This window comes from Citrus sinensis, chromosome 1 (genome assembly GCF_022201045.2).
Source record: "Citrus sinensis cultivar Valencia sweet orange chromosome 1, DVS_A1.0, whole genome shotgun sequence".
Classification (NCBI taxonomy): domain Eukaryota; kingdom Viridiplantae; phylum Streptophyta; class Magnoliopsida; order Sapindales; family Rutaceae; genus Citrus; species Citrus sinensis.
The window spans coordinates 8,392,459-8,419,284 of NC_068556.1; the positions used below are offsets into that span (position 1 = coordinate 8,392,459).

At 38.0% G+C, this 26,826-nt stretch overlaps 4 protein-coding genes across 5 annotated transcripts; 2 read left to right on the forward strand and 2 right to left on the reverse strand.

The window, feature by feature from the left end:
* Positions 1-717, forward strand: LOC127903049 (uncharacterized). The gene has a single exon (XM_052443655.1). It carries the CDS (start codon positions 1-3, stop codon positions 715-717), a length of 717 nt encoding a protein of 238 aa, XP_052299615.1.
* A 4,704-nt stretch (positions 718-5,421) lies between these two features.
* Positions 5,422-7,539, reverse strand: LOC127903051 (uncharacterized). Its single transcript, XM_052443661.1, has 2 exons — positions 6,732-7,539; positions 5,422-6,611 (listed from the first exon to the last, which is right to left on the reverse strand). Exons 1-2 carry the CDS (start codon positions 7,537-7,539, stop codon positions 5,422-5,424), a joined length of 1,998 nt encoding a protein of 665 aa, XP_052299621.1.
* Positions 7,540-9,976: 2,437 nt separating this feature from the next.
* LOC102631152 (mitochondrial-processing peptidase subunit alpha-like) lies at positions 9,977-15,922 on the reverse strand. The gene is made up of 13 exons (XM_006475293.2): positions 15,737-15,922; positions 14,615-14,863; positions 14,211-14,507; positions 13,949-14,116; positions 13,695-13,862; positions 13,534-13,620; positions 13,242-13,308; positions 12,889-12,986; positions 11,496-11,568; positions 11,326-11,396; positions 11,132-11,181; positions 10,413-10,525; positions 9,977-10,324 (listed from the first exon to the last, which is right to left on the reverse strand). Exons 1-13 carry the CDS (start codon positions 15,773-15,775, stop codon positions 10,272-10,274), a joined length of 1,533 nt encoding a protein of 510 aa, XP_006475356.1. The 5' UTR covers positions 15,776-15,922; the 3' UTR covers positions 9,977-10,271.
* Positions 15,923-24,007: 8,085 nt separating this feature from the next.
* Positions 24,008-26,826, forward strand: LOC102631463 (nudix hydrolase 8-like). Of its 2 annotated transcripts, XM_006475296.4 has the most exons (9): positions 24,008-24,152; positions 24,256-24,524; positions 24,750-24,815; positions 24,927-25,064; positions 25,154-25,228; positions 25,338-25,388; positions 25,462-25,496; positions 25,572-25,680; positions 25,783-26,826. In XM_006475296.4, exons 1-9 carry the CDS (start codon positions 24,056-24,058, stop codon positions 25,957-25,959), a joined length of 1,017 nt encoding a protein of 338 aa, XP_006475359.1. In that variant the 5' UTR covers positions 24,008-24,055; the 3' UTR covers positions 25,960-26,826. The 2 variants fall into 2 exon arrangements, with proteins under 2 accessions (XP_006475359.1, XP_006475357.1); XM_006475294.4 differs by having other exon boundaries at positions 25,572-26,826.

The window sequence follows — 26,826 nt, forward strand, 5'->3', positions numbered from 1 at the left end:
ATGCCAGCTCGAGGTGACGTTCATGATAGCCGAGCAGTTCAGCTGGTAGACCAGAGCTTGACATATAGACAATACACTCCACTAAAGATCTCCATGGAGGAATTGTATGAGAGGATCGAGGGACGAGGCCTGCTGTACCCTCCAGCCCCAATAACAAAACCGACTCACCGACGGGATAAGAGCAGATTCTGCAAGTTCCACGACACTCACGGTCACACTATCAGCCAATGTCGTGACCTGAAGATTCAAGTGGAGGATTTAGTGAGGAACCGATACTTGGACGAGTATGTAGATGGAATATCCCCTGTCATGGAATCACAGTACACACGGGATGAAGGAGTTGAGAGGGATCTGGAACGTGAACAGCCGACCATCCGTGTGATAGCAGGAGGGCCAACATTGGCCGGAGATTCGAACAGGGCACGGAAGAACTATGGGAGATACGCCCTGACTAGCAAAGAAGTGCTTTTCAATTTGCCAGCAACCAAGAAGGCAAAAGTGCGACAAGTTCCCATTATGTGGACGGATGAGGATGAAGAGGGTATTTTGTATCCTCATGAGGATGCACTAGTGATTAAAGCATCAGTGGCTAGCACAGAATTGCGGCGAATACTGGTGGACACGGGCAGTTCAGTTGACATTCTATTTAAGTTAGCCCTAGATGATATGGAGATTTCAGATTTAAAGCTGGAGCGGACAAATACTTCCTTAAAATGATTTGGAGGGGGACGGTTAACTCCCTTGGGGATCATTGAATTCCCGATTACGGTGGGGACAAAGCCGTTTGAACGAACGATGATGCTGGACTTCGTCGTGGTAGAGGAAAGAAGCCCTTACTAGATGATACTGGGGAGACCATTCATGAGGATAAGCCAATGCGTTGTATCCACGCATTACTTGGCGCTGAAATACAGAATAAATGGAGTGGTTGGCGTAGTAAAAGGCGACCAGAGGATGGCAATGAGTTGTTATACTACGGCGGCCAAGGAGACACTACAGGTTACTTCTCTAGATAATCGAGGAGAGTCTAAAAAGGGCCGCCAAGAGCCTGTTGAGAAACTGGAGGAAGTTGCGGTAAGCAAAAGCAACCCGAGCAGAGTAGTGAAGATCGGGTCAGGATTTGTTGGGGCAGTAAAAGGCGAGCTGGTAAATTACCTACAGTCTCATGCGGATATATTTGCCTGGTCTCATGAAGATATGCCCGGAATTGATCGCGGGGTAGCTTGCCACAAGTTGGCAATCAAGAAGGGGGCAAGGTCGGTGAGACAGAAGAGGAGATGCTGCAAGCAGGAAAGGTACGAGGCCATAAACGCCGAGGTGGAGAAGTTGTTGAAAGCAGGATTTATAAGGGAGGCCAAGTACCCAGAATGGATTTCAAATGTAGTCCTAGTAAAAAAGGCCAACGGGAAGTGGAGAATGTGTGTGGACTTCACTGACCTCAATAAGGCATGCCCAAAGGACAGTTTTCCCCTACCCAAAATAGATCAGCTGGTGGATTCAACAGCAGGTCACAGTCTGCTCAGTTTCATGGATGCCTTTTCTGGATACAACCAGATACCCATGGACGAGCAGGATGAGAAAAGCACTGCCTTTATAACTAACATGGGTTTGTTTTGCTACAGGGTAATGCCTTTCGGCCTAAAAAATGCAGGAGCCACCTATCAAAGGTTGGTAAACAAGATCTTCAAACCATTGATTGGATACACTATGGAGGTATATGTGGATGATATGATTACAAAGTCCAAAGAGCCGACGGATCATGTGAAGCATCTAGAAGAGACCTTTGAATTACTGAGGAAGTATGAGATGAAACTAAACCCGGAGAAATGTGCATTTGGGGTCAGCTCGGGCAAATTTTTAGGATTCCTGGTAAGCCACCGAGGGATCGAGGCCAACCCGGAGAAAATACGGGCAGTGACAGAAATGAGGTCCCCACGAACAGTTAAGGAGGTGCAAAGCCTTACAGGGAAGTTGGCAGCACTAAACCGATTCATCTCGCGGGCCACAGATAAATGCCACCCTTTCTTCCAAACCATAAAGAAATGGAAAAAGATGGAGTGGACATCGGAATGTGAGGAAGCATTTGGGCAGCTGAAGGAATACCTAACCCGGGCCCCATTGTTATCGACTCCGAGAGAGGGTGACCAGCTGTTACTGTACTTAGCAATCTCTAAATGGGCTACCAGCTCGGTATTAGTCAGGGAAGAAGAAGGAAAGCAACACCCGGTATACTACACGAGCAAGGCCTTGGTAGAGGCGGAAACTAGATACCCATTGATGGAGAAGTGGGCGCTAGCTCTAATAACGGCAGCACGAAAACTCCGACCATATTTTCAGGCCCATCAGGTTATTGTTATGACCGACCAGCCCCTTCGGCAAACACTTCAAAAACCAGATGCATCGGGTCGACTAGTAAAATGGTCCGTAGAGCTAAGTGAGTTCGACCTCTCCTACAGGGCCCGAGGAGCAATCAAGGCCCAAGCTCTGGCTGAATTTATGGTTGACCGAGCCGATACAGGAAAAGAAATTCGGGAGGAGCAAGCAGCAGAGCAGGAGAAACCAGAGGGGTTGTGGTTGGTAATGGTTGACGGATCATGCAGTGAGCAAGGATCCGGAGCAGGAGTTGTAATACGGAGCCCAGAAGGAACCGAAATAACGTATGCAGTGAAGTTTGACTTTCAGCTCACAAACAACCAAGCTGAATATGAGGCCTTTATCACCGGGCTCGGACTTGCACACGCTCTAAGAGCAGAGAGGGTAGAAATTCGAGCAGATTCCCAACTGGTGTGTAATCAGCTCAATGATCAGTTCCAAGCAAGGGGAGAGAAGATGGGTCTTTATTTAAAGAAGGCGAAGCAGATGGTTGGGCTTTTCCAAGCAGTGGAGGTAAAGCAGATTTCCCGGAATGAGAATTTCCGAGCAGATATGCTGGCTAGGATGGCAGCCATTGCAGATCCTAAATTACCGAAGTCAGTTCCACTAGAGGTAAGGACCTCACCAAGTATTGAGGAAGAAGCAGAGGTGATGAGAGTAAGTATTGGAGAATCCTGGATGGACCCGATTCGCGCATATGTCCGCGATGGAGTTTTACCAGAGGACAAAAGGCAAGCAAGAAAATTAAAATGCCGAGCAGCAAGGTATACGCTACTGGATGGAGTGCTGTACCGCCGAGGGTTCACCTTGCCCCTTTTGAGATGTTTGGATGATGAGGAGGCGGATTATGTGCTGAGCGAGATTCATGAGGGAATATGCGGCAATCACTCGGGAGCAAGAACTTTGGCCTTCAAGGCACTCCGGCAAGGATACTTCTGGCCAACCATGCACCAGGATGCCAAAAGGATGGCAATGAATTGTAAAACATGCCAAAACTTCTCCGAGGTTCCTGCACAACCCCCGGAAAAGCTGACGGCTATGACATCCCCGTGGCCTTTCGCTCAATGGGGAATCGACTTGATTGGTCCATTGCCTAAGGGACGAGGAGCGGCGACACATGCAATTGTGGCAATAGACTACTTCACCAAGTGGGTGGAAGTAGGAGTCCTCAGCCAGATCACAGAGAGGAAGACAACAGATTTTATTTGGAAAAATATCATCTGCAGATATGGGATCCCCTACGCCATCATCACAGACAATGGGAGGCAATTTGACAACGGCAACTTCAGGGAATTTTGCCGAAACCTGGGGGTGGACCTGAAGTTCTGCACCCCCGCACACCCCCAGGCAAACGGACAAGTGGAAGCAGCCAACAAGGTGATAAAGAAGCTCCTAAAGACTAGATTGGGAGAGAAGAAGGGAGCTTGGGTTGACGAGCTACCGGGAGTACTGTGGGCCTACAGGACAACTCACAAAACCGCCACAGGAGAAACACCGTTCGCTTTAGCTTTTGGTCATGAGGCGGTAATCCCAGCAGAGGTTGGAGTAGGAACACATCGGACGGAATATTTCACTAAGGAGCAAAATGACGAGCAGATTTGCTTAAGTCTGGACCTGCTGGAGGAGAAAAGGGAAGGGGCAGTGCAGAAAGTGGCCCAGTGCCAACAAAGGGTCATGCGTTATTACAACAAGAGCGTGTGCGTGAGGCAGTTCCGAGCAGGAGATTGGGTACTTAGGAAGGTGAACCAGAACACCAGGGATCCTAACCATGGCGCTCTTGGCCCAAAGTGGGAAGGCCCGTACCGGGTGATACGAGCCACTGGACCAGGAGCCTATAAATTAGCGCACCAAGATAGACGAGAAGTGAAGAGGTCATGGAACGCCGAACACCTGAAGAAGTATTTCCAGTAAGCAAAGTGCTCTACTAAATCCCCATTTTGACAAGATATCTATGTTAACTGCATCATGGCTTTGCTGCACATGTATGTATTCAGTATTCTTGTAATGCATTCAAATTTCAAATAAAGATGAATTCAGCATGAAATCCCCCTGCTAGTCTAATCAATAAAAGTTTTACCAAGACAAATAAGTGCCTACTTCTGCTCGGTCAACGAAAGACCAGCAGCTAAAGCTACGAAAATTCTACTAAGGCAAATCAGTGCCTACTTCTGCTCGGTCAACGAAAGACCAGCAGCTAAATTTACGAAAATTTTACCAAGGCAAGTAAGTGCCTACTTCTGCTCGGTCAACGAAAGACCAGCAGCTAAAGCTACGAAAATTCTACTAAGGCAAATCAGTGCCTACTTCTGCTCGGTCAACGAAAGACCAGCAGTTAAATTTACGAAGATTTTACCAAGGCAAATCAGTGCCTACTTCTGCTCGGTCAACGAAAGACCAGCAGCTAAATTTACGAAGATTTTACCAAGGCAAATCAGTGCCTACTTCTGCTCGGTCAACGAAAGACCAGCCGCTAAAGCTACGAAAATTCTACTAAGGCAAATCAGTGCCTACTTCTGCTCGGTCAACGAAGGACCAGCAGCTAAATTTACGAAGATTTTACCAAGGCAAGTAAGTGCTTACTTCAGCTCGGTCAACGAAAGACCAGCAGCTAAAGCTACGAAAATTCTACTAAGGCAAATCAGTGCCTACTTCTGCTCGGTCAACGAAAGACCAGCAGCTAAAGCTACGAAAATTCTACTAAGGCAAATCAGTGCCTACTTCTGCTCGGTCAACGAAAGACCAGCAGCTAAAGCTACGAAAATTCTACTAAGGCAAATCAGTGCCTACTTCTGCTCGGTCAACGAAGGACCAGCAGCTAAATTTACGAAGATTTTACCAAGGCAAGTAAGGGCCTACTCCTGCTCGGTCACCGAAGACCAGCAGGCAATTTTGCGAAAATTTCGCTAAGGCAAACGGATGCCTATTCCTGTTCAATGCACTAAAAAACCAAACAGGAAAACCAATAGAGAGCATTCAAATTTTTTTTTTATAAATGTTTAAATTGTTTACAAAACAAACGCAAATCTAGAGCTTATACAAAAAATAGGCCTAAAGGTTAGGAGAATCAACGGCTCCAGCAGCTGAAGGATCAGCGAGCTCGGGAAGTGAGGGATCAGCAACATCAGGAGGTGGAAGATCAGCAATGCCGAGAGGAGGAGGCATGGACCCTTGACCCACTTCGAGAGTGCGTCCCCCAACTTCCCCCTCTTGCACGCCATCCGAAGAAGCCTCCACCTGATCCTGCCCGCCCTGCTCCTTATCACCCTGGCCGACCTCAGCCATGTACCTCTCCACTCCAGCCTCCAGCTTGCTCATGTCCAGCTCGGGATATTCTTCCTTAAGCACAGACATTATGCACTTATAGGAGAAGGCAACCCCAGAGTCATACTTGGCATCATCCAGCCGATCGTCCACATCAGCAGATTTGCCTTTCTCCTCAGCCAGCTGCTCACTCAAGGATTTGATTTCCCCCTCAAGGGCGGCCCTCAGAGTATCCCTTTCAATTTGAGTAGCATGGAGATCAGACCTCAGGTCACCCAGCTCACCCTCGAGTTTGGAGGAAGTGGATTCAGCAACCGCAACTCTCTCCTCTAGCTCCATAATTTGCTTGTTCAGCTCAGCCAGCTTCTCCTTAGAGCGATCAGCAGATTCAGCTTTCTTCTTCAATTCCTGATTGTCAGCTTGGAGTTTTTTCTCATGGCGCGCGGACCTAATCTTGTAGCACGAAACCATGGTGGCCAACCTGAAGGACACTCTCTGAACGGAAGCAGCTAATTCGGAGAGGTTCATACTCTCGATGTCCTTCACCATCTTGGGCCCCATCGCTTTTTTGTAATCCTTCTGATACGGGCTCAGGTAGTCCACTTGATCCCGAGATAGTAGAGGAGAAGAGCGGTCCCCAGACTGCAAGCTGACCTCAGGACTCTTGTCGGAGGTTTTCTCCCCAACACTCTTACGAGGTGGAGGTGGGGGCAAAGCAGGAACATGCGCCTTGGAAGGACCAACGCTAGGTTTCTTCGGGGGAGGAGGAGGGTTGCTGGAGCTGCTCGAAGCCCGACCACGCTTTCTGGTCATAGCACTGAGAATCTTGCTATCCATCCCGGCGGCTATATCCACTAAGCCCGAGCCGACCAGACTTGTTGGTGACAGGAGGTCTTGGCAGGTAGACGCGTTCAATAGAGCCGTTTCCACCTGAAGCAAAGGCCGATCTTCAAGCCCCTCGATCAGACCCCACGACTCTGAAATAGCACAAAAGGTTAAAGAACCCAATAAGTAGCAGTCTAATTAAGAATATAGGCAAAAATGAACGACCTGGGGTGACAAAATGGATGGGAAGATAAATGTCCCCACCAAGCGACCGAACTGCTGGACACCAGTTCCCTCCAGCAAAGAAGAATTTGTTGGAAACCCAATGATCGGTTTCCTCTTGGCAGAACTGGACATAAAATAATACCAGCCTGCCTCCTTTGGGCTACTCCGCAGCTGATACAGATCTTTCACTTCGACAAGAGAAGGCTCCTCCGACCCACACCTCTCCCACAACACAAACATCGCCGAGAGAACCCTCCACCCATTTGGGTGTAGCTGACTTGGGGCCAGGTGCATACCGCCCAGTATCTTGGCAAAGTAAGGTTGAAGGGGCAGCCGAGCTCCTAGTCTGAAACTCTCCAAGTGCATCGTCACATACCATTTCGGAGGCCGACTAAGGACATCGCCTTTTCCAGGAACTACAAGAAGAACCTCGCTGGGGATGTTGTAGAGGTTCCTAAGTTTAAATAGGTCAGTGGGGGTGGTGGCACAAGCCATGAAATCAATAGGGTAGGAATCAGCCTCCACCCTATGGCCTAGGTTCCTTCTCTGAGCAGATCGGCTCGGTCTGGAACTGCTCCCCTCACCATCGCCAACTCCTTCAGAGATCCCAACCCTACCAAAGCTGTGGTTCTCACCTGAGCCCGACGCAGGTCCACCTCTATTTTTTACAAGCGCTAGTTCGGGGGAGGAAGAGACAACCAGAGGGTGTGGGTACTCAAGGGTATCCCTGCCATGGGATGGACCTACACTACTGGAGGGACCCAAGAAATCGGTGGGTATTGGCACGTTGAGGCCTGAATCCCCTGATTCTTCATCACCCTCATCAACAATTAACTTTCTTTTTCGGTTTGACATATCGGAATCTCAAAAGAAAAACCAAAACAAACCCAAGTACACGAATACAAAAAGGGGCAACACAGAACCCAATCAACAACAGCCAAAGAAAAGGTTAAAGGCTATACCTGGAACAGATGGACACTGATAGCGCTGCCGTGACAGAGACAACACCTAGCAAATGGATACTCCGGACGCTGGGAGTATGAGCAAAGTTCAGAGAAAATTTGGTTAACGGCGGAGGAACGAGTAACAAGATGATGATGACTCCAGTCTAGGGATTTGAAACGAAAAGGGGGAAATGAAAGCATTAAAGTGATGGAGACGCACCGTACATCGAGGACAGATAGCCCGTCATTTCAAATTTCAAAATATGAAGAGTCTGCGGATGCCACGTCACCAACTGTTACAAGAGGCCAGGCTAGATGCAAGCCCAGATACGCAATGGACATGCTCATTTAGGCCCATGCTCAGGTCAAAACCTCCCCTGAAGAAAAGAAATCCTCAGGTCCGTCCCTGTAGATAGAAAACCAGAGGAGAAGCCCCTGGATTGGCAAGATTTGACAATCAGTTTCTACTCTTGACTCATTTCACTCACAAGACCAGAAACTGGGGGACTGGTGTTAAGTAAATAAAAGCACCAAGTCGGTCATGCTACTATTTCCACCCCGGCATGAATCACCTCAGCCAAATGGTACGAGCAGAGCAGGGGCAACATGAGCCGAGCCGAGACGAATACTGACCAGAGGTATATACCGAGCCGGTACCCGTACCTCAAAAAGCGGAAACACGATCTCACAGAATCGCGGCAGTTGCGCTTTCCCAGAATCGTTGCGGGAGATGCGAGATCCCACGTTTGCCCATGATGCAGCAGTTAGAGTCCCATGAGGGGCTGCCACTGCCCAAAAAAGGTGGGATGAAGGGCAAACGGGAATGTGGGGACAGCGGCTATAAAAGAAGAAGAAATCGACGAATAAGGGGACAGAAAAACTGAAAAGAGGGAAAACGCTGCCAAATTGGAACCAGGCCATTTCCTTACAAATTTCTGATGAACACCTTAAATCCAAATTACACTGTTTTTTCGTAAACACCTTGTACTAACTTAGGCATCGGAGGGTTTACGCCGGCAAAACCACCGGCGTCTCTGATCCGTTTTCGGTGAACGCAGGTCTAGTGAGAGAAAGGAGGATAATTCCAGCCTTAGCGGTTCGTGCAGCAGTCGATAACTTAAACGTTGGTGAAAGAATCTGGTCGGTCTAAGGACGAGCAGATTTCGGCATCAACAATTACCTTGGAGACCCCATATATTTTCAGCTTCTCCAGCAACAAAAGATAGAGCTGAACCAATTGACTCAGATGATAAGAAGCTGGAGATGATGTTACCCATTTCTCAAAGAAATGGTTGCAACTTCGAAAAGAGAGAGAACTATGTTTCTGAGGGAACTGCAATGCCCAGTAGCAGTTGTGTGGGCAAGAAAACATTGAATTACAACCACAGAAAAGTGAAAGCTTTGAATTAATTAGGCTCGCTCATCCCAATTCCCAACTGCCACCCTCACTATCAGGTGCGAGTATCAGGTGGTTCGTGTATAAATATTGGGCAATTAATATTGAAGGTACTTTTCATTAAAAAAAAAAAATATTGAAGATGAATTATTAGGACAGAAATGAGATTTGCCCAAAACTCGATAACTCCGTCCAGATTTTGATTGATCGGACACAAAATTGCTCTGTAGTTAGGGGTGGGCACGATTCGGTCCGGTTCGGTTCGGATTGAAATTAAACAGAATTAATTTAAATCGATTATTTTATAAACAGAATTAAATAAGAATTAAATTCAATAAAAATCGAATATAAACAGATCTTTTCGAATCGGTTCGGTTCGGTTCGATTTTTTTAGTTTTGGGCCTATTAGGCTTGTTTTGAATTTTTAAATTTTTAATCTATTAAACCTCATGAATGTAATAATTTTTTTCAATAATTAATTTATCCTAATTTTATTACAAATATTAACAATAAATACAACATATTCAAAACACATTTTATCACTAATATCTTACTAACTACTAATAAAGTACTTACCAAATATTTTAATTATCTTAAACAACCAATTAAAATTTAACATGTGTCTATTTAAATAAAATTCCAATAATAATCTGATTTCTCAGTTCAACTGAGTGAACCGAATACCGAACTTGCATTTCAAATTTTTTACAAACCATATATTTCGGTTATTTTTTAAAATTAAAACCAGTTCGAACGAAACGATTCGGTTTTCTCTAGTGTACGGTTTTTTTGCCCACCCCTATCCGTAGTGGTGTATTAAAGGAGCCTCACATTTAGGTCAAAACTTGCCATGGTACCGAGGCAATCAAGAGCAAAATCGGAGGAAAAAAAAAAATGGAACACAAACAATATCAAAGGCAATTTCATCACATTCAACAGCCACAGACAAGAGTTACCGCTACCAGCTATTTGAATTGATTCCCTTTGGATAATTTCTGGAACAAACTACAAAAGAATATGAGAAATATTTCTAGGAGGCAATTAAGTTTGTCAATACAGCATCATATTTAAAACTGCTGCTTGCTTAAAACCCAAATTATTCATAAAAATGGGAGTGTCATGAAAATCTCTTATTTTGAACTGCAGTTGACCGGAAAAGAGCTTCAACGGAATGCAGATGCACAACAATATAGACAACGGGTAAGGAGCCTGCCCAGTTTGATACCAAAAAGGAAAAAAAATCAATTTTATTTTGACTTGAACTTGCTGCTGACTGCATCATAGCTTGGGACATTGATGACTGCAAGACGAAAGAGGGAAGCCGTTAAAGATAATCACAGAAGGAAACCAATACAACAGAACAGATTCTCACTGAACCCATAGCATACCATCTCCATATGATGCCATTGTGAGAGGAGATGAAAGAAGCTTCTGTGCTACGGAAGCAATATCCTTTGCTGTAACTCCTTCCACAGTCTTCAAGAAATGCTCCACGGGTTTCCTACAAAATAAGAGACATTTTAGGAGGAAAACATACAACTAATAGGTATTGAGGTTAGGGCAAATTTTATCACCAACAGAGAGCAAAGCAGAAGATGGAAGATCTCTGCCATCTCAGAGGCACAGTCAGAGACGATGAAATTATAAAGTAATGCTCAATGTGATTTTGGGATAAAATACACTACAATTTCCCAACATGTTAGGTTCTGTATAAAGATCATGTGAACATAGATTCTTGGTTAGACACCAGTCCATGAACTAAAATTTGAAATTCGGAAACGAATATATCAGAAACACACCATCACCATGGAGAAACAGAAAGAAGGTTATATCTATAATAGACTTTTGTGTTTGAACTATTTCTAAAGTTACTGTAAGGTGTCTGCAATAACTCACACAAAGCAACTTTCCCATGCTCCAACTAGTTCCAAGTAAATTAAAAACTAGTAATAACAGAGATCATTGAAAATATCTGCACCTGCAGCATTCTACTTATTGATGTAAATACACAATAAAATACCAGACACATACAGGAAAAAAAGAAAATAAAATGTATGAGAACATATCCTTGAGGTTAAAATACTAGATATCAGGTCTCCAGCCATACCTCTCACCATATGTCAGAACTTGTCTACCTATGTCTTCGGAAACAACCATCTGCAAATAAAAGAAAAAAATTAAAAAAGAAAATCATAAAAGGGAAAGAAACAAAAAGCTAAAATAAAGTTGAGCATTGATCCCTAAATGGAAAAAAAATATTATCTGCGATCAAGAAATTGAGGGAAAAAAAAAATTACATACTCTTGATTCCAAATTCATCAAAATAGCTGACTTGGTTGACTGTTTGGCGCGGTCTAGCTGTACTTGATCAACTGCATGGAGCATATGGTGAAGTGTAAGTCACTATTAAGCTAACTGCTACCAGATCATCATGCCATATATATACTAGAAGATTAAGGTATGGGGCAAACCTTCTCCTGGAGTTGCCACAGAAATAAGCTCCCTCGCTGCTAAATCAATAGCTTTTGATACGAAATCAGAGCCCTGAATCCAGATACATAAGCATAAAGGAAAATTCCACTACCATTCAAGCATTCGTGAAGAAAAATAACACATCACATAGCCTTGACGAGAATAACTGGTGCTAATCAGGGAAGATTGTAGAAATACGTCCATGTATCATGCAACAGCTTTCACTACCATCCAGCCATGCCTTCATTACTTTATTTTCTCACATGGAAAGCTGTCAGTTAACTTATTCCCATAGAACATTATTTAATCATAGGATATTATCATTTTCGCACCAAAGGTATTCTGACACATCATGTCAGTACCATGGTTTGGTAAAACCATCAATTTACCACCAAACGTTTAAACTGTTAGCATTTTCCCACCATTCCGTTAAAACTCAATTAATATATAACGGAAAATTCATAAAAGGTCAATTTTACCCCTGGAGCGTAAAAGACGATTTTGCCCTTTAAGAAGGAAGAACAACAAATGATGATTTAATTACAAAATTCATAAAAGGTTAATTACATGGTCTTTCAAAAGATCAATTTTACAAAATTCATAAAGGACAATTTTTGCCCTTTAAGAAGGAAGAACATCAAATGATGATTTAATAACAAAATTCATAAAAGGTTAACTACATGGTCTTTTACGCCCCAGGGGTAAAATTGACCTTTTATGAATTTTTCGTTACATATTAACTGAGTTTTAACGGAATAGTAGGAAAATGCTAACATTTTAAACGTTTGGTGGTAAACTGATGGTTTTACCAAGCCGTGGTACTGACATGATGTGTCAGAATACCTTTGGTGGGAAAATGATAATATCCCTTTAATCATTACAAACTTACACCAGGTAGATTCTAAGCCATGAAAACATAACCCAACCCTCTGATAAAATCAGACGCAATCCCACCGAGATGTCCACACGGGCATCCCATAGTTTTACCCAAACCTTGATCACCTACATTGCAAGATTATACCAAGTCTATATTTGTTTAGTCTTTTTTGACAAGAAATCAAAATCAACATTGTTCTGATAATTTCTTTTTTGAACTGCAATAACCAGTTAAAGAAAAAGTCTAGTTGATAACAATCAATAAATGGGGAGGTGTACCCTATCACCAAACATCTTACGCAACAATACTACCTTAAAAAATGGGTATAGTTGATATTGCAATAGTATAGTAGGATAAATATTTTTTTCCCAGTTCAGAAACTATGCTTGCCCCATACTTAATAATCCGAAGATGATCTTTGGCTTGGCCCTGGGAACAAGCAACCCGCTAAAGCCGTCCAGTCTATTCTGAAGGTGCAATGCAGGTAACAAAGTGAAGTTCTAACAGTGACTTACAGTTGTACCCTGGATTCCAAACATGCCAGAATGATTGTAGATGTTGCTGAATGCTGAAAAGGACTGAACTTGCGGGAACTCATTCAACACACGACGATCTGTGCAGTATAAAGTTTTACAAGTCAAAGTTATTTAAAGAGGACAAGGTACAATTCCAAGATGTAATTGCAGATTACAGGCTCAATCTATAAAACAAAAAGCATTGTTTAATACGAAAAAGAAAACAATGACAAAGGCATCCATTTGACAATCCACGTATCACAAGCAAAACTCCAAAATTATGCAGCCCACTGTAAGTATTCAAACTCAGCAATAGACCTGTAAGAGATAAAAGTATGATTGGATTCACTTACACAGCCTTGAGTACATTCCTTTTCCAGGGCCCCCAGCTGAGAATGATCCACCTCCTCCCAAAAGCATCTATAATATAATTATATTATATTTATAATTTCAGTAAAAGCCATGGAAAGAAAAATAAAGATGCAAGCCTTGGAAAGAAAAAATAAAGATGCATGAGTTTCTCATAAAGCGAAGATGTAAATAAAAGGAACCATCAATATACCAAATCCTAATCACATGATTGCAAAATGTATTAAAAGGAAACATTATAAGTTTGAACTCATCATGGGGATTCGATATCATAACCTGGAGAACTGTCAAAGTCATGGCATCCTTATCCTTATGCCAACCACCAGGAAGTTCAAATGCAAGAACAAAATGGGTTAACTGGTCCTGGAAGGGAAAACCAGAGTTAAACCTCCCCTAACTAGATAAGAAGACAGAAGATTAAATTTTATATAACATACCCCTGAATCAGCTTGACAACGATAATCACCTCCAGTGTACACAGATTTGGGCTCTTCGCGAGGATGGATACTGGGTAGGTCAGATAAAAGTGGTTCTGCTACAGACACCAACTGGTCATGTTCAACACCAGAAGCAGCAAGTACCATCCGAGGACCAGTATAATTTTCCTGAAATTCTCGGACAAAATCTCAGTTAGAGGATCTTGTGATTTAATTAGCGAAAGAAACAAGCATCTCCCACATAATGGACTTACAGCAACAAATTCTTCGAGAAGTGTAGAGTTTAATCTATTTATAGCAGATTCCGGGGCTAGAAGAGGATTAGCCAATGCACCAGAGTAACCAGCTGAGTGAATTGCCTCCAAAAGCAAGCTTTGAGGATTGTTGGAAACCTCACTAATCTCAGATTTCACCTTTGTGAGCTGCAGGACATAAAATGTCACGTTCATGAGGATTATAATAAATATAACATTGAACAAGAAATGTATGCAGATGCGAACAAAGTGACAAAGGTACCTGTTCGTTGACCTCCCAATCCAGAAAAACAGGGTTTCTCACACAGTCAATAAGAAGCTCTACCATTTCAGGAACATAAGTTTTCAAAGCATCAAAGGAGTAACCCATCTGCTCCCTAGAAGCTGAGGCTTGGACATTGCCACCAATTGCCTCCACTTCTCGCACAATACGCAAGTGACTCCTATTTCTTGTACTTCTAAAAGCCATACGCTCAAGCAAGTGTGTTGTCCCAAATGAGATTGGTGACTCATAAATTGAACCACAACCAACATATAACGATATTGAGGCTACAGGACTCTGGTAAGGAAACAGAACAAAATAACCACTTTTTTCATTAAAAATTTAAAAAATAAAGAAAAACAATTTTCCCAAAATCAAGAGACCTTAGGCATACACATACATACCACTGATGTTTCCGAGGCAATTTTGACACCATTTGGTAGAGTAGAAATCTTGGTTTTACCAGGTTCAACATAATCAGGCAATGAAGGTGGAAGAGAGACACCCGGAAGTGGAAAGTCCAGAGAAGGTGAAGAACTGGACCGTTCCCCAGTCAACCAGCTAAAGAGACCACCCGAAGAGGATGAAGTTGAAGCAACGGCACTGGAACTTGCAAATCTTGTGGCTGAAGGCACCCTACAACGCACATGGCCCTGTTTTCATAATGGAAATCAGATAATTACCCATATGCAATGACACAAAATAAACAAGCACCACCGGCCAGATCACAAGTGAATGAGAAAATCTACCAACAAATGCTAAAACACTATTTAGTCAAAATTTTACTTCTTCATATTAAGTACTAACCATTCCACTAACTTGCAAACCTTTTCTTAGCTGTTCTTTATTTTTTTTTTAAATCTCCAAATTTATTTATTTATTTTCGTAACTTGCAGCAAAGAAACAAATAGCTAAATTCTAATACTTTTACAAAATATGTCAAAGTTCCTATACTAATGCAAGCTTGCAGAAATATTATTTGCATAGCTTTATCCCATAAAGATTTAAATGAACTGCAATTGGATCACTGGATCCTCGCATTTTGGCTCCATCATTTGGTTTCTTAATGAATGGAACCACTTGAGCATAAATTCCCATAAACCAAAATGAAACAGTTGTCCTCGCTGTAAATAATTATAAAATGTCCACATTCGACAACATTAAAAATTCAGCATCAAATGCAACTTCAAACGAGAATATCAATAAATTGAATCAAAATTATTAGCATCGCCTTTTTCTTTATTCTTCCTAGTTCCTATTGCATTTTTGCACAAATCAAATAACATGATGATTATAATAGCAACCACAAAATCGCCAGCGAAGAAGTATCAACAGATCTACCAGCTATAGATTCACCGCAACCACAGATTCAATCACCAATGAAACAACAAGAATCAAATCCAATTCAATCCGAGTAGTTTATTATTGTAATATGATAGTGATAAGCTCACGCAGATTGAGAAAGAGAAAACAGAAGAAACGAATAAAAATTAGGGCTTTGAGAGGATCGAGAAGTCACTACCGACCTTGAGGGCTCGAAGACGAGAGGCTGCGTTTCTGTACATGCTGATTGATTTGATAGTCAATTCTCCAAAACCCTAATTTGAACGGGACAAGTGTTGAAGACTGGCAGCTAATCGAGAGAAAGAGGCTCTCCCTCTCTCTCTATTGCAGTTGGGTTTACTTGGAAGTGATGGACACGCGTGAGCGATCTGGTGCGTTAAATCATTTTCTGTTGATTTTATCTCAACCGTCTATTTATGACAACTTGGCTGGGTATTTCGCTTCCATTTCTTTTGCTTTTATTTTTATTTTTTTGAAAGAGAGAGCTTTTATTTCTAAATTTGATTATTTATCGGTATTTTCCTTTTTTTTTTCAGTATAACGGCGCATGTAGAATACTCAGGCATGGCGACAACAAAGCTGAGGACCCGTTTGGGTCTGATTTCTAGCAGATGGGCTGTGGTGTTTGGAAAAACCCCTAGGAGTGTAGCTCCACAGCCCAGCTGATGGTCTTTTCTTTTTTCTTTTGTTTTCAATTTCATAACTTTTGTAATAATTGTTAAATATAAAAATAAAAATAAAATTTATTATTTACCATAATCTATAAGCTTTTTTGTTTTTTCTTGACAAACTTAGAGTCCATTTATTTAGGATTACCTTTGAGAGGCTTAAGACTTATTTTGAAATGATAAAAATTAATTTTACTGTTTGGTAATTTTTTTTAGAAATTACTTTTGGCAAATTCAGCTCATCTTTGTAGCAGATTTTGGAAAGTAGGATAGGAATAACTTTTCAAAATCTGATTTTAAAAATCAATTTTATACTTAATAACATTCCATATAGATTTTCATATGTATTATAAAAATTCAAAATTATCCTTATTATATGATATAAAATCATTAACTTTAAAGAGCTTATTATTATCATCATCATCAATTATATTGAAATAACAAAATAAAAAATAAAATTAATAATATAAAAAATTTATTTTAGTTATCAATTATTATATATACACAATAAAAAATATTTTATGTGCATATTATAAATGTGTAAATAAATTTTGTTTAATACTATGTCTAATTCAGTCATTTATATTTTTGTGGTAGTTTAACAATAAAATTTCTAAAACACATATGACTATATTTAAAACTCGCAACACTTTTAAAAATAAATTCTACCAAATGTTTAACAGATTTTTTTTTATAACTGATTATTTCTATAGCATAACTAGCAGCAATTATTTTAAAATGTACAACATTACTAATTGACCTTTATCTTTTATCTCACAATAACTGTAGGTTAAACGCCACAGACCTCACTACCATACAAACCCTAATGTTTTGGGAATATGAATAAATTGAAATTGAGCTATGAATGTACTTAACTTTTATTTTGAATACCCATAAATTAAATTTGAAAATTAATTGTTATTTTGCACACCCTTTTAAATTCCAAATTGCCCTTAATTAAACCTCATTAATTAGTGTCTTTTATTCAAATCCATACAAACATTCATCACATCCCAATATAATTCTTTATTAAAGAGGAAAGAAATGTATAAGAAGATAATTTAATTGAAAAATCCAATTTTATGATGAAGTAACAAATATAAATTTTGTAAATTATACATAAGACTAATAAATGGGAAATAAAATAAGTAAATTGATATAAGAGTAGTAAATTGGTGTTTTAAAATTGCAAACAAAACAAATACTTAAAAATAACATAAAATTTGTAAATCAACATTAAACTTTAATTAAAAATAGTTTATTCATTTAATTTAATTAAGCAAAAAAAATCATTTATCAAATAAAAACAAAAAATTTGTATTGAAAATAATTGGAATAAGTTTTATTGAGTTGGTTTAACCATAATTCCATATTCATGCTAGGAAATTTATAAACTTTTTTTTCATGTTAATTAAGCAAAATTATTTTTCTTGATGTGGATAAAGCCAAAACAAAACAAAAATATATTATTATATTACTAGACATAGGAAATATCAATAAAATTGGACTAACTTTCAGTGTTATTATACTTTATGTAGTTTCAAACTTTACTTCTTACTTATACTAAAATATCATTTAGTGATGTTGTAGAGAAGATTTAGAAAGATGCAAAATCACTTATCTTACAAGTAGTTCTGAAAAATATGAGAAGAATAGTTTTTAAAGTTCAATTTTGAGAATAAATCTTATCCTTAATAAAATTCCACACATATCATCACATGCATTACATAGACCCAAAAATTTAGAAATAAAATCAGTAAATATAGAAGGCAATCATTATTATAATGAGTTTTTTTTGGTAAGTTTTTATTTTTTTCAATAACTCTGATATTAATTTACACTAAATGTTTATTTACAAATTTTATGTTAAATTTTGTAAGTTTTTATTTTGTTTTCCAAAATAATACATCATTTTACTACTCTTATGTTAATTTATTTGTTTTACCTTCTATTTATAAGTTTTATATTATATTGATTAGTTTTTGTTTTATTTACCAATGATATATTAATTTTTATTATTTCTATACTAATTTACTTGTTTTACCTTCCATTTACAAGTTTTATGTTTCAATTATTTAATTTATGTTTGATTTTAAACTTATTGTTGATTTATAAATTTTATGTTATATTTGTAAATTTTTGTTTTGTTTGCCACTGATACACTAATTTACCAATATTATGTTAATTTACTTATTTTACTTTCATTTGAAAGTCTTATATTCCATTTATGTCATTTATGTTTTATTTTACACTGAGTGTTGATTTACAAGTTTTATAATATATCTATAAGTTTTTGTTTTAATTTAGTAATAGTACATTAATTTACCTCTCTTATGTTGATTCACTTATTTTACTTTCTATTTACAAGTCTTATGTTCAATTTACACAATTTGTTTTTCATTTTAGGATTTAATATTGAATTACAAGTTTTATGAAACATCTATAAATTTTTGTTTTGTTTACCAATAATACACCAATTTACGACTCCTATGTTAATTTACTTATTTTACCTTCCTTTTACAAGTTTTATGTTCTATTGCCATAATTTTATGTTTTATTTTACACTTAACATTGATTTAAAAGTTTATGTTAAATTTACAATATTATGTTTCATTTACACAATTTATTTTTAATTATGGTATTGATGCCGTAATTTTAATCACGACATCATAGAATGATATAGAAAATCCAATAATTTTGTTTTTTTATGGTTATTGAAATTTCTCTTCATTATCTTAGTTAAAAGAGGATTTTCCTTCTTCAAAAAATTATCTATATTACGTCAAAAATACTTAAATTTGAGCAATATTTTTTCAATAATTTTTTATTTTAGTAATACTAAAAATTGTTTAATTAAAAGTTATTTTGAATAACCCTTAAATGTTATAGGAATTACTTGAATTACGGTTGCAATTCTTTCAATAAATTGAATAGCATACAAAAGACCCAATTTATAAAATAATATTAGTGTCTCAAAAAGAGAACCAATTAGAATAAATAAACTACTAAAAATCTCGAGTCACAACAGCTAGATTTTGTTTCAAGATGAAAGATCATAGGTTTTTGTTGAAGGAGGGATATGCAAAACCAAATAGTGTCATTGCAGAGATATCATTGTCTTCAAATTGAAGATGAAGCTCTCTTTTTAGCCTCTTTTATTGCACAACAACCAAGAAATAAAGGCACCGATGATGAATTGCATGTGAGATTCATTGATATTCTTTTAAAGGTTATCAAGGGCTGCTTAAGTAAATAATAATAATAGAGACAAGTATCAAAAAGAACTCGACGAACACAAGTACATTCTCCACCGAGCAGTGCTTAAGTATGGGCAGCTTGTTAAAGGGAAGACTAATCATAACAATAGATCTTTTTGGCTCTGGCAGATTGATAAGGAATTAAAGGATGTTTTTTTATGATCTGGCTTCATTTATAAAGTTGACAATGCAAGCCAAGTATGATGATGATTTTGTTGCTTATATGCATGATGTTGAGAGAATAATGAATGATTATTCAAAGATTCTTGACCAAATTGATGCATGGGTTCGTGGGAAATTATTCAAGAAAAAACTGGCTATAGGTGGTGAAGAAATTGCAGAGGTAGCTAGTGACTTGACTGGAATACCAGCTTCTTGGCTTTGTATAAATCCTGAAAAAAGATACAAGACAATTTAAGAATGGTTGAAGAAGAGTGTAATTGGACAAAATGATTCAATTAATGTAATTATTGATGTCTTGATAAAGAAGCCACCTAAAGCCGAAGACAGATTATTAAGGCGACCGTTAGGGCTTGTCAAGATGGCTGGTGAATCAAATTGGTTCTCCAGTAACGACAGCATTTGAGGCTTGAGAAGCTTTAGAAAGTCACGTGATACTCACTTGCATATAACAAAAACCCGACTTTACAAGACGATATGTTAATCGTGCGTTTTTTGTCAGCAGCTTAAGTAACCACGTGAGGAAGCATGTGCTGAAACTTGAATTCAATTAGTTAAGTTTGTTAACTACATGCCAACAAATTGTACAATCTAGAAATAAGCCTGCTATTGAAACGAAGTATAAAGGCTGGGTTTTGAGTGCTAGTTGGGCATGATTCTAAAGTCCTGTAGAAAGAGATTTGAGAGAGAGAAAATGTCATCTCGTTCTCTGTAAAATCTAGTATAAGGCTCTGTAACTGTCTCCGTTGTTGAATCAATAAAACTCATCTAAAGGCTTCTTATGTGGATGTATGCTGAGCATTCTGTGCGCACCTGAACCATGTAAATGTTTGACGTCTGTTGATTTTGTTCTTGGTTCTTGTTTATTATTGTTTCTTGATTAATTCTTGTTGTTGCATTGAGTGTGATATGATCTATTCAATCTTGTATTTGTGCAACTTGAATTAATTTAATCGAAAAAATCTTGGGTAGTGATCAACCTTGTTTAGTTCAAGAATAAGCTGATTACTACAAGGTTGTTTCTCTTCGCCGGACCCAATTGTTCTAAAAAGGCAAAGCTTGAACTAAGCATTTTGTTGGTTCACTTGCTACAATGGTGAGAAATAGGCCTTGTGTGTTACTTTTGGACAAGATAGGGAAGACTAATTCCTCTGTTATTGATATATTTTTTTTTTGTTAAGATTATGATAAGTTCATATCTTGAGGCAAAGGACATAGAAGGAATAAATGTCGCCATTGATATTACAAACACATTGATTATTATGCCATCGAACTTGAAAGATGAACAAGTGTATGAAGTGATGCTTACTACATCGTTTGGGTGAGTTAATCAAGTGACGAGAAGGTTATTTAAGGCTGAGTTGCTCAACTTGTTGGATAAATCGATAGTGGTTGATTTGGTTGTTCCTTATTGGATTCTACTCGGCTTTTGTTGAGAGAATGGGTGTGATTGTGTGTTCTTCAACTATAGCATTAGTTCATGTTGCATCAAATGCTGCAAGCAAGTATGGTGAAAACAGACATGGATTGAAGAGATGGGTAGATCAGAGAGTAGCGTTTCCTATGATGTCAAAGATGATTGTTGGACATGATGGAGTTGCGGAAAACATCACAGTTTACATTGGCTTTATAGAAGATCCGACATCTAATTTGAAGTGCAGCTGATGAAGTCAAATGCAATATGCATGCTGTTTTCTTGATGTTGTTGATTGAATCAGGGTACGTTTGGGGCAGCTATACTATGGCAATATGTAGTTCTTTTAATTATAGCTAGAAAAGTTAAGAATATAGTTGTTGATTTTTATTCAATTCTTCATTTTTAAAAAAAAATTATTTCAGTTTGCAGGTGCCTTGCAACTTAAAGAAGCATATTTGATAAAGAAACTGAACATCGTGAAACAAAATATTCATTACATGAAATCAACAATGTATCACCCACCAAATATTCATTAGTTCTCTTGAGAGACTTAAAAATGATTTTGAAAATCTAAAAGTTAATGCTAGTGTTTGGTAAAAAAATAAAAATCAAAATCATTGTTGAATCTCAATTGAAGATAGCCAATCAAGAAACCCCAAGACCTATTAAACTCTGTGATATTTGATAAAGAAATTGAAAATAACCACACAAGAAATGAAAACAAATCAGAATCAGCAAGCAAGGAACAACAGTTTATAGTGGTTCGGCCTGGAGATGGCCTACATCAACTGAAGAACAGAGCAACAGTCTTTATTCAATCACCAAGATCAGGATACAAGCTTAAAGACGAAGTTACAAGCTTTTCACACCCTAATTTCCCTTTTCTTAAGACTATATATACCCGCCAAAGAGAGTTCAGAAAGTTCCCTTATTAGTCAACTGCATTCTGGTTTTGTTATCAGCACCCAGAATTTTCCCGCTTTTGTAACAGAACATAATAGCCTCCTAGACACCTGTTTCTATCACGTTAATTACAAGCCCAAAACGATGACTTAACCAGCCATATAGATAAGTGAAAGCACGTGATGCCCACGTGCTCTACTTATTCAGATATAGATGACACAACATCATTGTCATACGAGCTAATTAGAACATCAACTGACATGTCATATACCATTACAACTTCGAACTGACAAAACGTATGAACTTTTGGAAACCAGTTTCAGAACTCACACTTCAACAATCATTTTTGTCAAAATCAGCCCCTTTTCTACAATTGATTTTGAAAAGAAAAAAATGAGTAACTTTTATATTCTAATTTCGAGAATTAATTTTATCCTTTAATACAATTCCATAAATATCTTTAAAATTATTTAAACCCAAAATTATCCTTATTAAAATTGGAAACAAAATCAATACTTTAATAAATTTTTATTATAATTCATCAACATAAATTTATTAATATCAATTTATTGGTCGAATTATTATTAAATTTGTTTCATTATATTATAAATTTAATTATCAATTGTTTTAAGATAAAAAAACAATATATTACAAATTTTATTTTAGTAAAAATTATTATAATATACAATTAAAAATATTATATGTACATGTTTTTATACGTATAAGTAAATCTTATCTTACGTTATATATATTTTTAGTCATTTGTTTTCTCTCAACAGTTTAACAGTAAAATTTACCAAATATTCATAAGTGCTTTAAAAACTTACAGCACTTCTGAAAACAAAATTTATCAAACACTTAATTAATTCTCTTCACAGCTGATTATTTTTACAGTACAACTAATAACGGTTATTTTAAAACCTATATCATTCCCAAATTGGCCCTTAGCCATTGATTAGCCAATAACCCAATACAGATCTGTGGCTTTAGACAGCTTTAGCCATTAATCCAACCCAGATTTGTGGCTGCAGACAGTTATTAATGTTAATTTATCTTCGTGACGTGTTGAAAATGAAAGCTTTGTTTTTAAGCAGAATCATAGGTCTGTTCTCATTGATACCTACAAGTAATTTAATGGAATAACCGTTGTAAAACTGTAATGATGAATCCAAATGTTCTCCTGATTTGAGGAGGACGGTATCGAAGGAAGTTTTCCCATTGAATTGGCAATGCTTTAATTATAACGTTAGATTAATAATTAAAGAGCTGATACGAAACAAATTAAGAGTGCTAGCAAGAATGTTCTGTCAGTGCGCGAGTGGCCCAACAATGCACACGAAGCAAATAGAAACGTCCAATTTGAATAGTATTTGATTCACAAAACAAAGCAATGGAATTATCCTTTTAAGGAATAACCGAATGAGAACAATTCCTTGTGTGACAGGAACTTGAGCCTCTCTGCCGTCGCATTTATAGCATAAACGATGCCAGATAACGAATATTGAGTCGCAAAATGTCCAACATTCCTTTTTCAAACCAACTTTTTTTTTTCATCTGAAATGGTTAAAATCTGCTTATAGATTTCAATTTGGGGTTTACAAACTAGCTCCAAAATCTACTCTCATTAACAACAGTCGAGTGAAATCTACTCTTACCTAAATTAAACATGAACAAAATTATACAAAATGATGTACTAGAATCAAGAGAATATGCCCATCCATTATAGGATAGCAGTTCCACTTGTACGGTGCCATCATTGTGCTTGTTTATGGTTTAAAGAAGAATATAATAAACTGACTATACTTTTCTATTTGGATGTTGTAATTAATTAAGTGGGTTCGCCATGTCCATGTGTAATGCAATTGCATTTGTCCAAATGGCTAAATCTTTGATCTTCAACTTTTTGCTTCTACTTGTCCTGCAGGATGCTATTCCCTCCAATATTGACCTCCTTTTTCTGCAGACCATGCATCTGATTGCGGGTTTTATACACACACACACACACACTCAACTATGCAAGCTGAGGTGCCTCATGGTGTTCTGCAACAACAAAAATGATGGCAGCAGCACTTTTGAATGGCTCGATGCTCATCAGGTTTTCATTGCCAGAATTTTGCTAAGGAACCTACAACTTCACTGCCAAAAACCCGCCCTTTCCCAATGCTGTTAAAGGGTGAGTAATTTCAAAGCTATGTGACCATTTTATTGTATCTTAGTTATCCAACTTACCATTTTATTGTGTTTTAGTTATCTAACTTATTCGATGTGTTCTATAGCTTTCTCGTCTAAGGGATCATCAACATCCACTAGTGCAAAACTGAATTCCTCATTGATGCCATCTCTTTTGGGGGGTGGATCAGTGATCAAGAAAAAAGAAATTAACGTTCTGTCACCGGACATAGCGGCACCAATTTTTGCCCCGGAATTTCTTGATGCATTTGATGATGAATATGATGGGGTCATTATTAATCCGGAAAACTTACCCTCGAGTGCAAATGCTTTTGTATCAGCACTTCGAGCGTCTCTATCCAATTGGAAGTTGAAGGTTTGAAGCATGAACAAACACACATTGATTTACGCGATTCTAAAATTATCAGATCATCTCATACATGCATTGATTGTTTAGTACTGTTATATAGCAAAACAATCTAGGCTTTAGTATAATGTAGGATTCTCTTTCATCAGCCCACTTATATAAATGAGACCCCATAGAGTTCACCCTTTGCGGAAGTGCCTTGAGAATTGACGTGTGAACTCCTATGACATGCAGGGGAAGAAAGGAGTGTGGCTCAAGATACTATCCAAGCAAGCTGATCTTGTTCCAATTGCAATTCAGGTGTGTTAAATTTGTCCAACAACAGAGAGAATATCTAATCATCAATCTTTCATTACGTCACAAACTAATTGCATTGTAATATTTCAACTTCTCTCTTTCTTTTGTTTTCAGGAAGGTTTTAGCTACCACCATGCTGAACCAGGATATGTTATGTTAACTTACTGGATCCCTGTGGAGCCATGCATGCTTCCTGGTAGCCCTTCACATCAAATTGGCGTAGGCGGATTCGTGATGAACGATAAAAGAGAGGTTCAGTTAACTTCTTGTTTTCCCTTTTCTCTTCGCCGCACATTATAACCTATCCTTTCATATTGAAAAATTTTACAACATTTAATTAGGTCCTTGTGGTGAAAGAAAAATGCCCTCGTAGTTGCTCTGGAATGTGGAAGATTCCTACTGGTTACATCAATAAGGTGATGATGCCTTTCACTTTATAGTGTCAATTCTTTTGTCCTGTTTCCTGAAATGATTGATTCACAAAAGAGTTATACAAAAAAATGTGCTTGTTTTGAATCATCTCAGTCTGAAGATTTATTCTCTGGAGCTGTAAGAGAAGTGAAAGAAGAAACTGGTGTAAGCACATTACAATTATCAATTTCCTGAAATTGCTAATTACAATTCTTTTAACCCGTCCTTGCTTTTGCAGGTTGACACAATTTTCCTGGAAATGGTTGCTTTCAGGTGGAGTTTTTAACTTAACAAAAATATAAGCCAGTTTGTTTGGTTTTTCTAACCTTGTACTCATTGTGTGCGTAGACACGTTCACCTCGTGGCTTTCGAGAAGTCAGATTTACTCTTTGTGTGCATGCTGAAGCCACTGTCCTTTGAAATCACAATCTATGAGAAAGAAATACAGGCTGCAAAGGTAATCAAGATTTGCTCTCTGCTTTTGTCCGTAAGCTTTATTGTTTATTTACTTCCTAGTTCCATAGCTAATCCCGTTTACTTTTTGTCCCCTGATCATCAGTGGATGCCTCTTGAAGAATTTGTTAAACAGCCATTTTATTTAGAAGATGACATGTCGAGGAAGGTCATCGACATTTGCATTAAAGCATATGATGATCGCTTTAATGGATTCATAGCCCATGAGTTGGCCTCAAAATTAGACGGAAAATTATCATGCTTATACCACAATGATTATTGATTAGGAGAAAATTTAGGGTACCAAACTTGTGTGTGGTGCACAACAGAAAATGTGCATATAATAATACTTTGACCTGTATCTCCATTTGAATAATGCCCCAGACGAAAGAGCAATGATATTCAGACCCAAAAAAATAAAAAATAAAAAAATTGACATTTTACCTCATGAAATTTGACCTGAGAAGTCTAAGAATGCAAGACAAGTTTTACCATCCAGAAGAAGCAAAACTGTTAAGAAATCAATCCAATAATAGACTTAGTCTCAGCCATCACAGACCTGAAAAGACAATTAATTTTCAACCATATGGAACATAGAAAATGTGCTATCATGTTGTTTTGTATATTTGGCTACTTGGTAGAACGTTCTGCAACACCCTAAAATAATTTTCCAATAAGATATATAAATTGGGGGGAAAAAAAATTGAAGGCTTTATGGCTAGCTGTATCCATATAGAAGGACAAGTGTCATAATTTGACCCACTCAAATTCAAAATAAAAGGCTTCAGAGTTGTTGATTTTATTATTTCACAGCTTCTAGATTGAGAATGCCAGGCAATTCTAGAGAGGCCGCAATCGAGTTTCCAAGAACCTCGTGTTTGTTGTTGTTTTAGAAGGAAAAAAAAAAAAAGAAAAAAAAAATTATTATTTTCGTTGTCCCAAGTCATGGAGTTTCTGTGAGCTGCGGCTGTTTACAAGGCACTCTGGAAAATGACTCCGTCATTCACGCACGCCGACGGTCAATCTCTAGAAAAAAGTTGACCGCTCGTCTGATTAATATAAAAATAAAACGCATTAACTGGATGGGCCATGCCATAATAAAAAATTAGATTGCATTATTTGGGGATTAAAAAAAAAATAATACAGCAAG

What these genes read in the sequence shown, in the direction of transcription:
- LOC102631463 (XM_006475294.4), top strand. Translation starts at nt 24,056, where the DNA reads ATGGCTCGATGCTCATCAGGTTTTCATTGCCAGAATTTTGCTAAGGAA. An exon ending in TGATGAACGATAAAAGAGAG is followed by an intron (nt 25,065 to 25,153) that starts GTTCAGTTAACT and finishes ACATTTAATTAG; the next exon opens with GTCCTTGTGGTGAAAGAAAA. An exon ending in CTACTGGTTACATCAATAAG is followed by an intron (nt 25,229 to 25,337) that starts GTGATGATGCCT and finishes GAATCATCTCAG; the next exon opens with TCTGAAGATTTATTCTCTGG.
- LOC102631152 (XM_006475293.2), bottom strand. Translation starts at nt 15,775, where the DNA reads ATGTACAGAAACGCAGCCTCTCGTCTTCGAGCCCTCAAG. An exon ending in TTGGAATCCAGGGTACAACT is followed by an intron (nt 11,569 to 12,888) that starts GTAAGTCACTGT and finishes ATCTGGATTCAG; the next exon opens with GGCTCTGATTTCGTATCAAA. An exon ending in AATGGCATCATATGGAGATG is followed by an intron (nt 10,325 to 10,412) that starts GTATGCTATGGG and finishes TTCGTCTTGCAG; the next exon opens with TCATCAATGTCCCAAGCTAT.
- LOC127903049 (XM_052443655.1), top strand. Translation starts at nt 1, where the DNA reads ATGCCAGCTCGAGGTGACGTTCATGATAGCCGAGCAGTTCAGCTGGTA.
- LOC127903051 (XM_052443661.1), bottom strand. Translation starts at nt 7,539, where the DNA reads ATGTCAAACCGAAAAAGAAAGTTAATTGTTGATGAGGGTGATGAAGAA. An exon ending in AACTGGTGTCCAGCAGTTCG is followed by an intron (nt 6,612 to 6,731) that starts GTCGCTTGGTGG and finishes GTGCTATTTCAG; the next exon opens with AGTCGTGGGGTCTGATCGAG.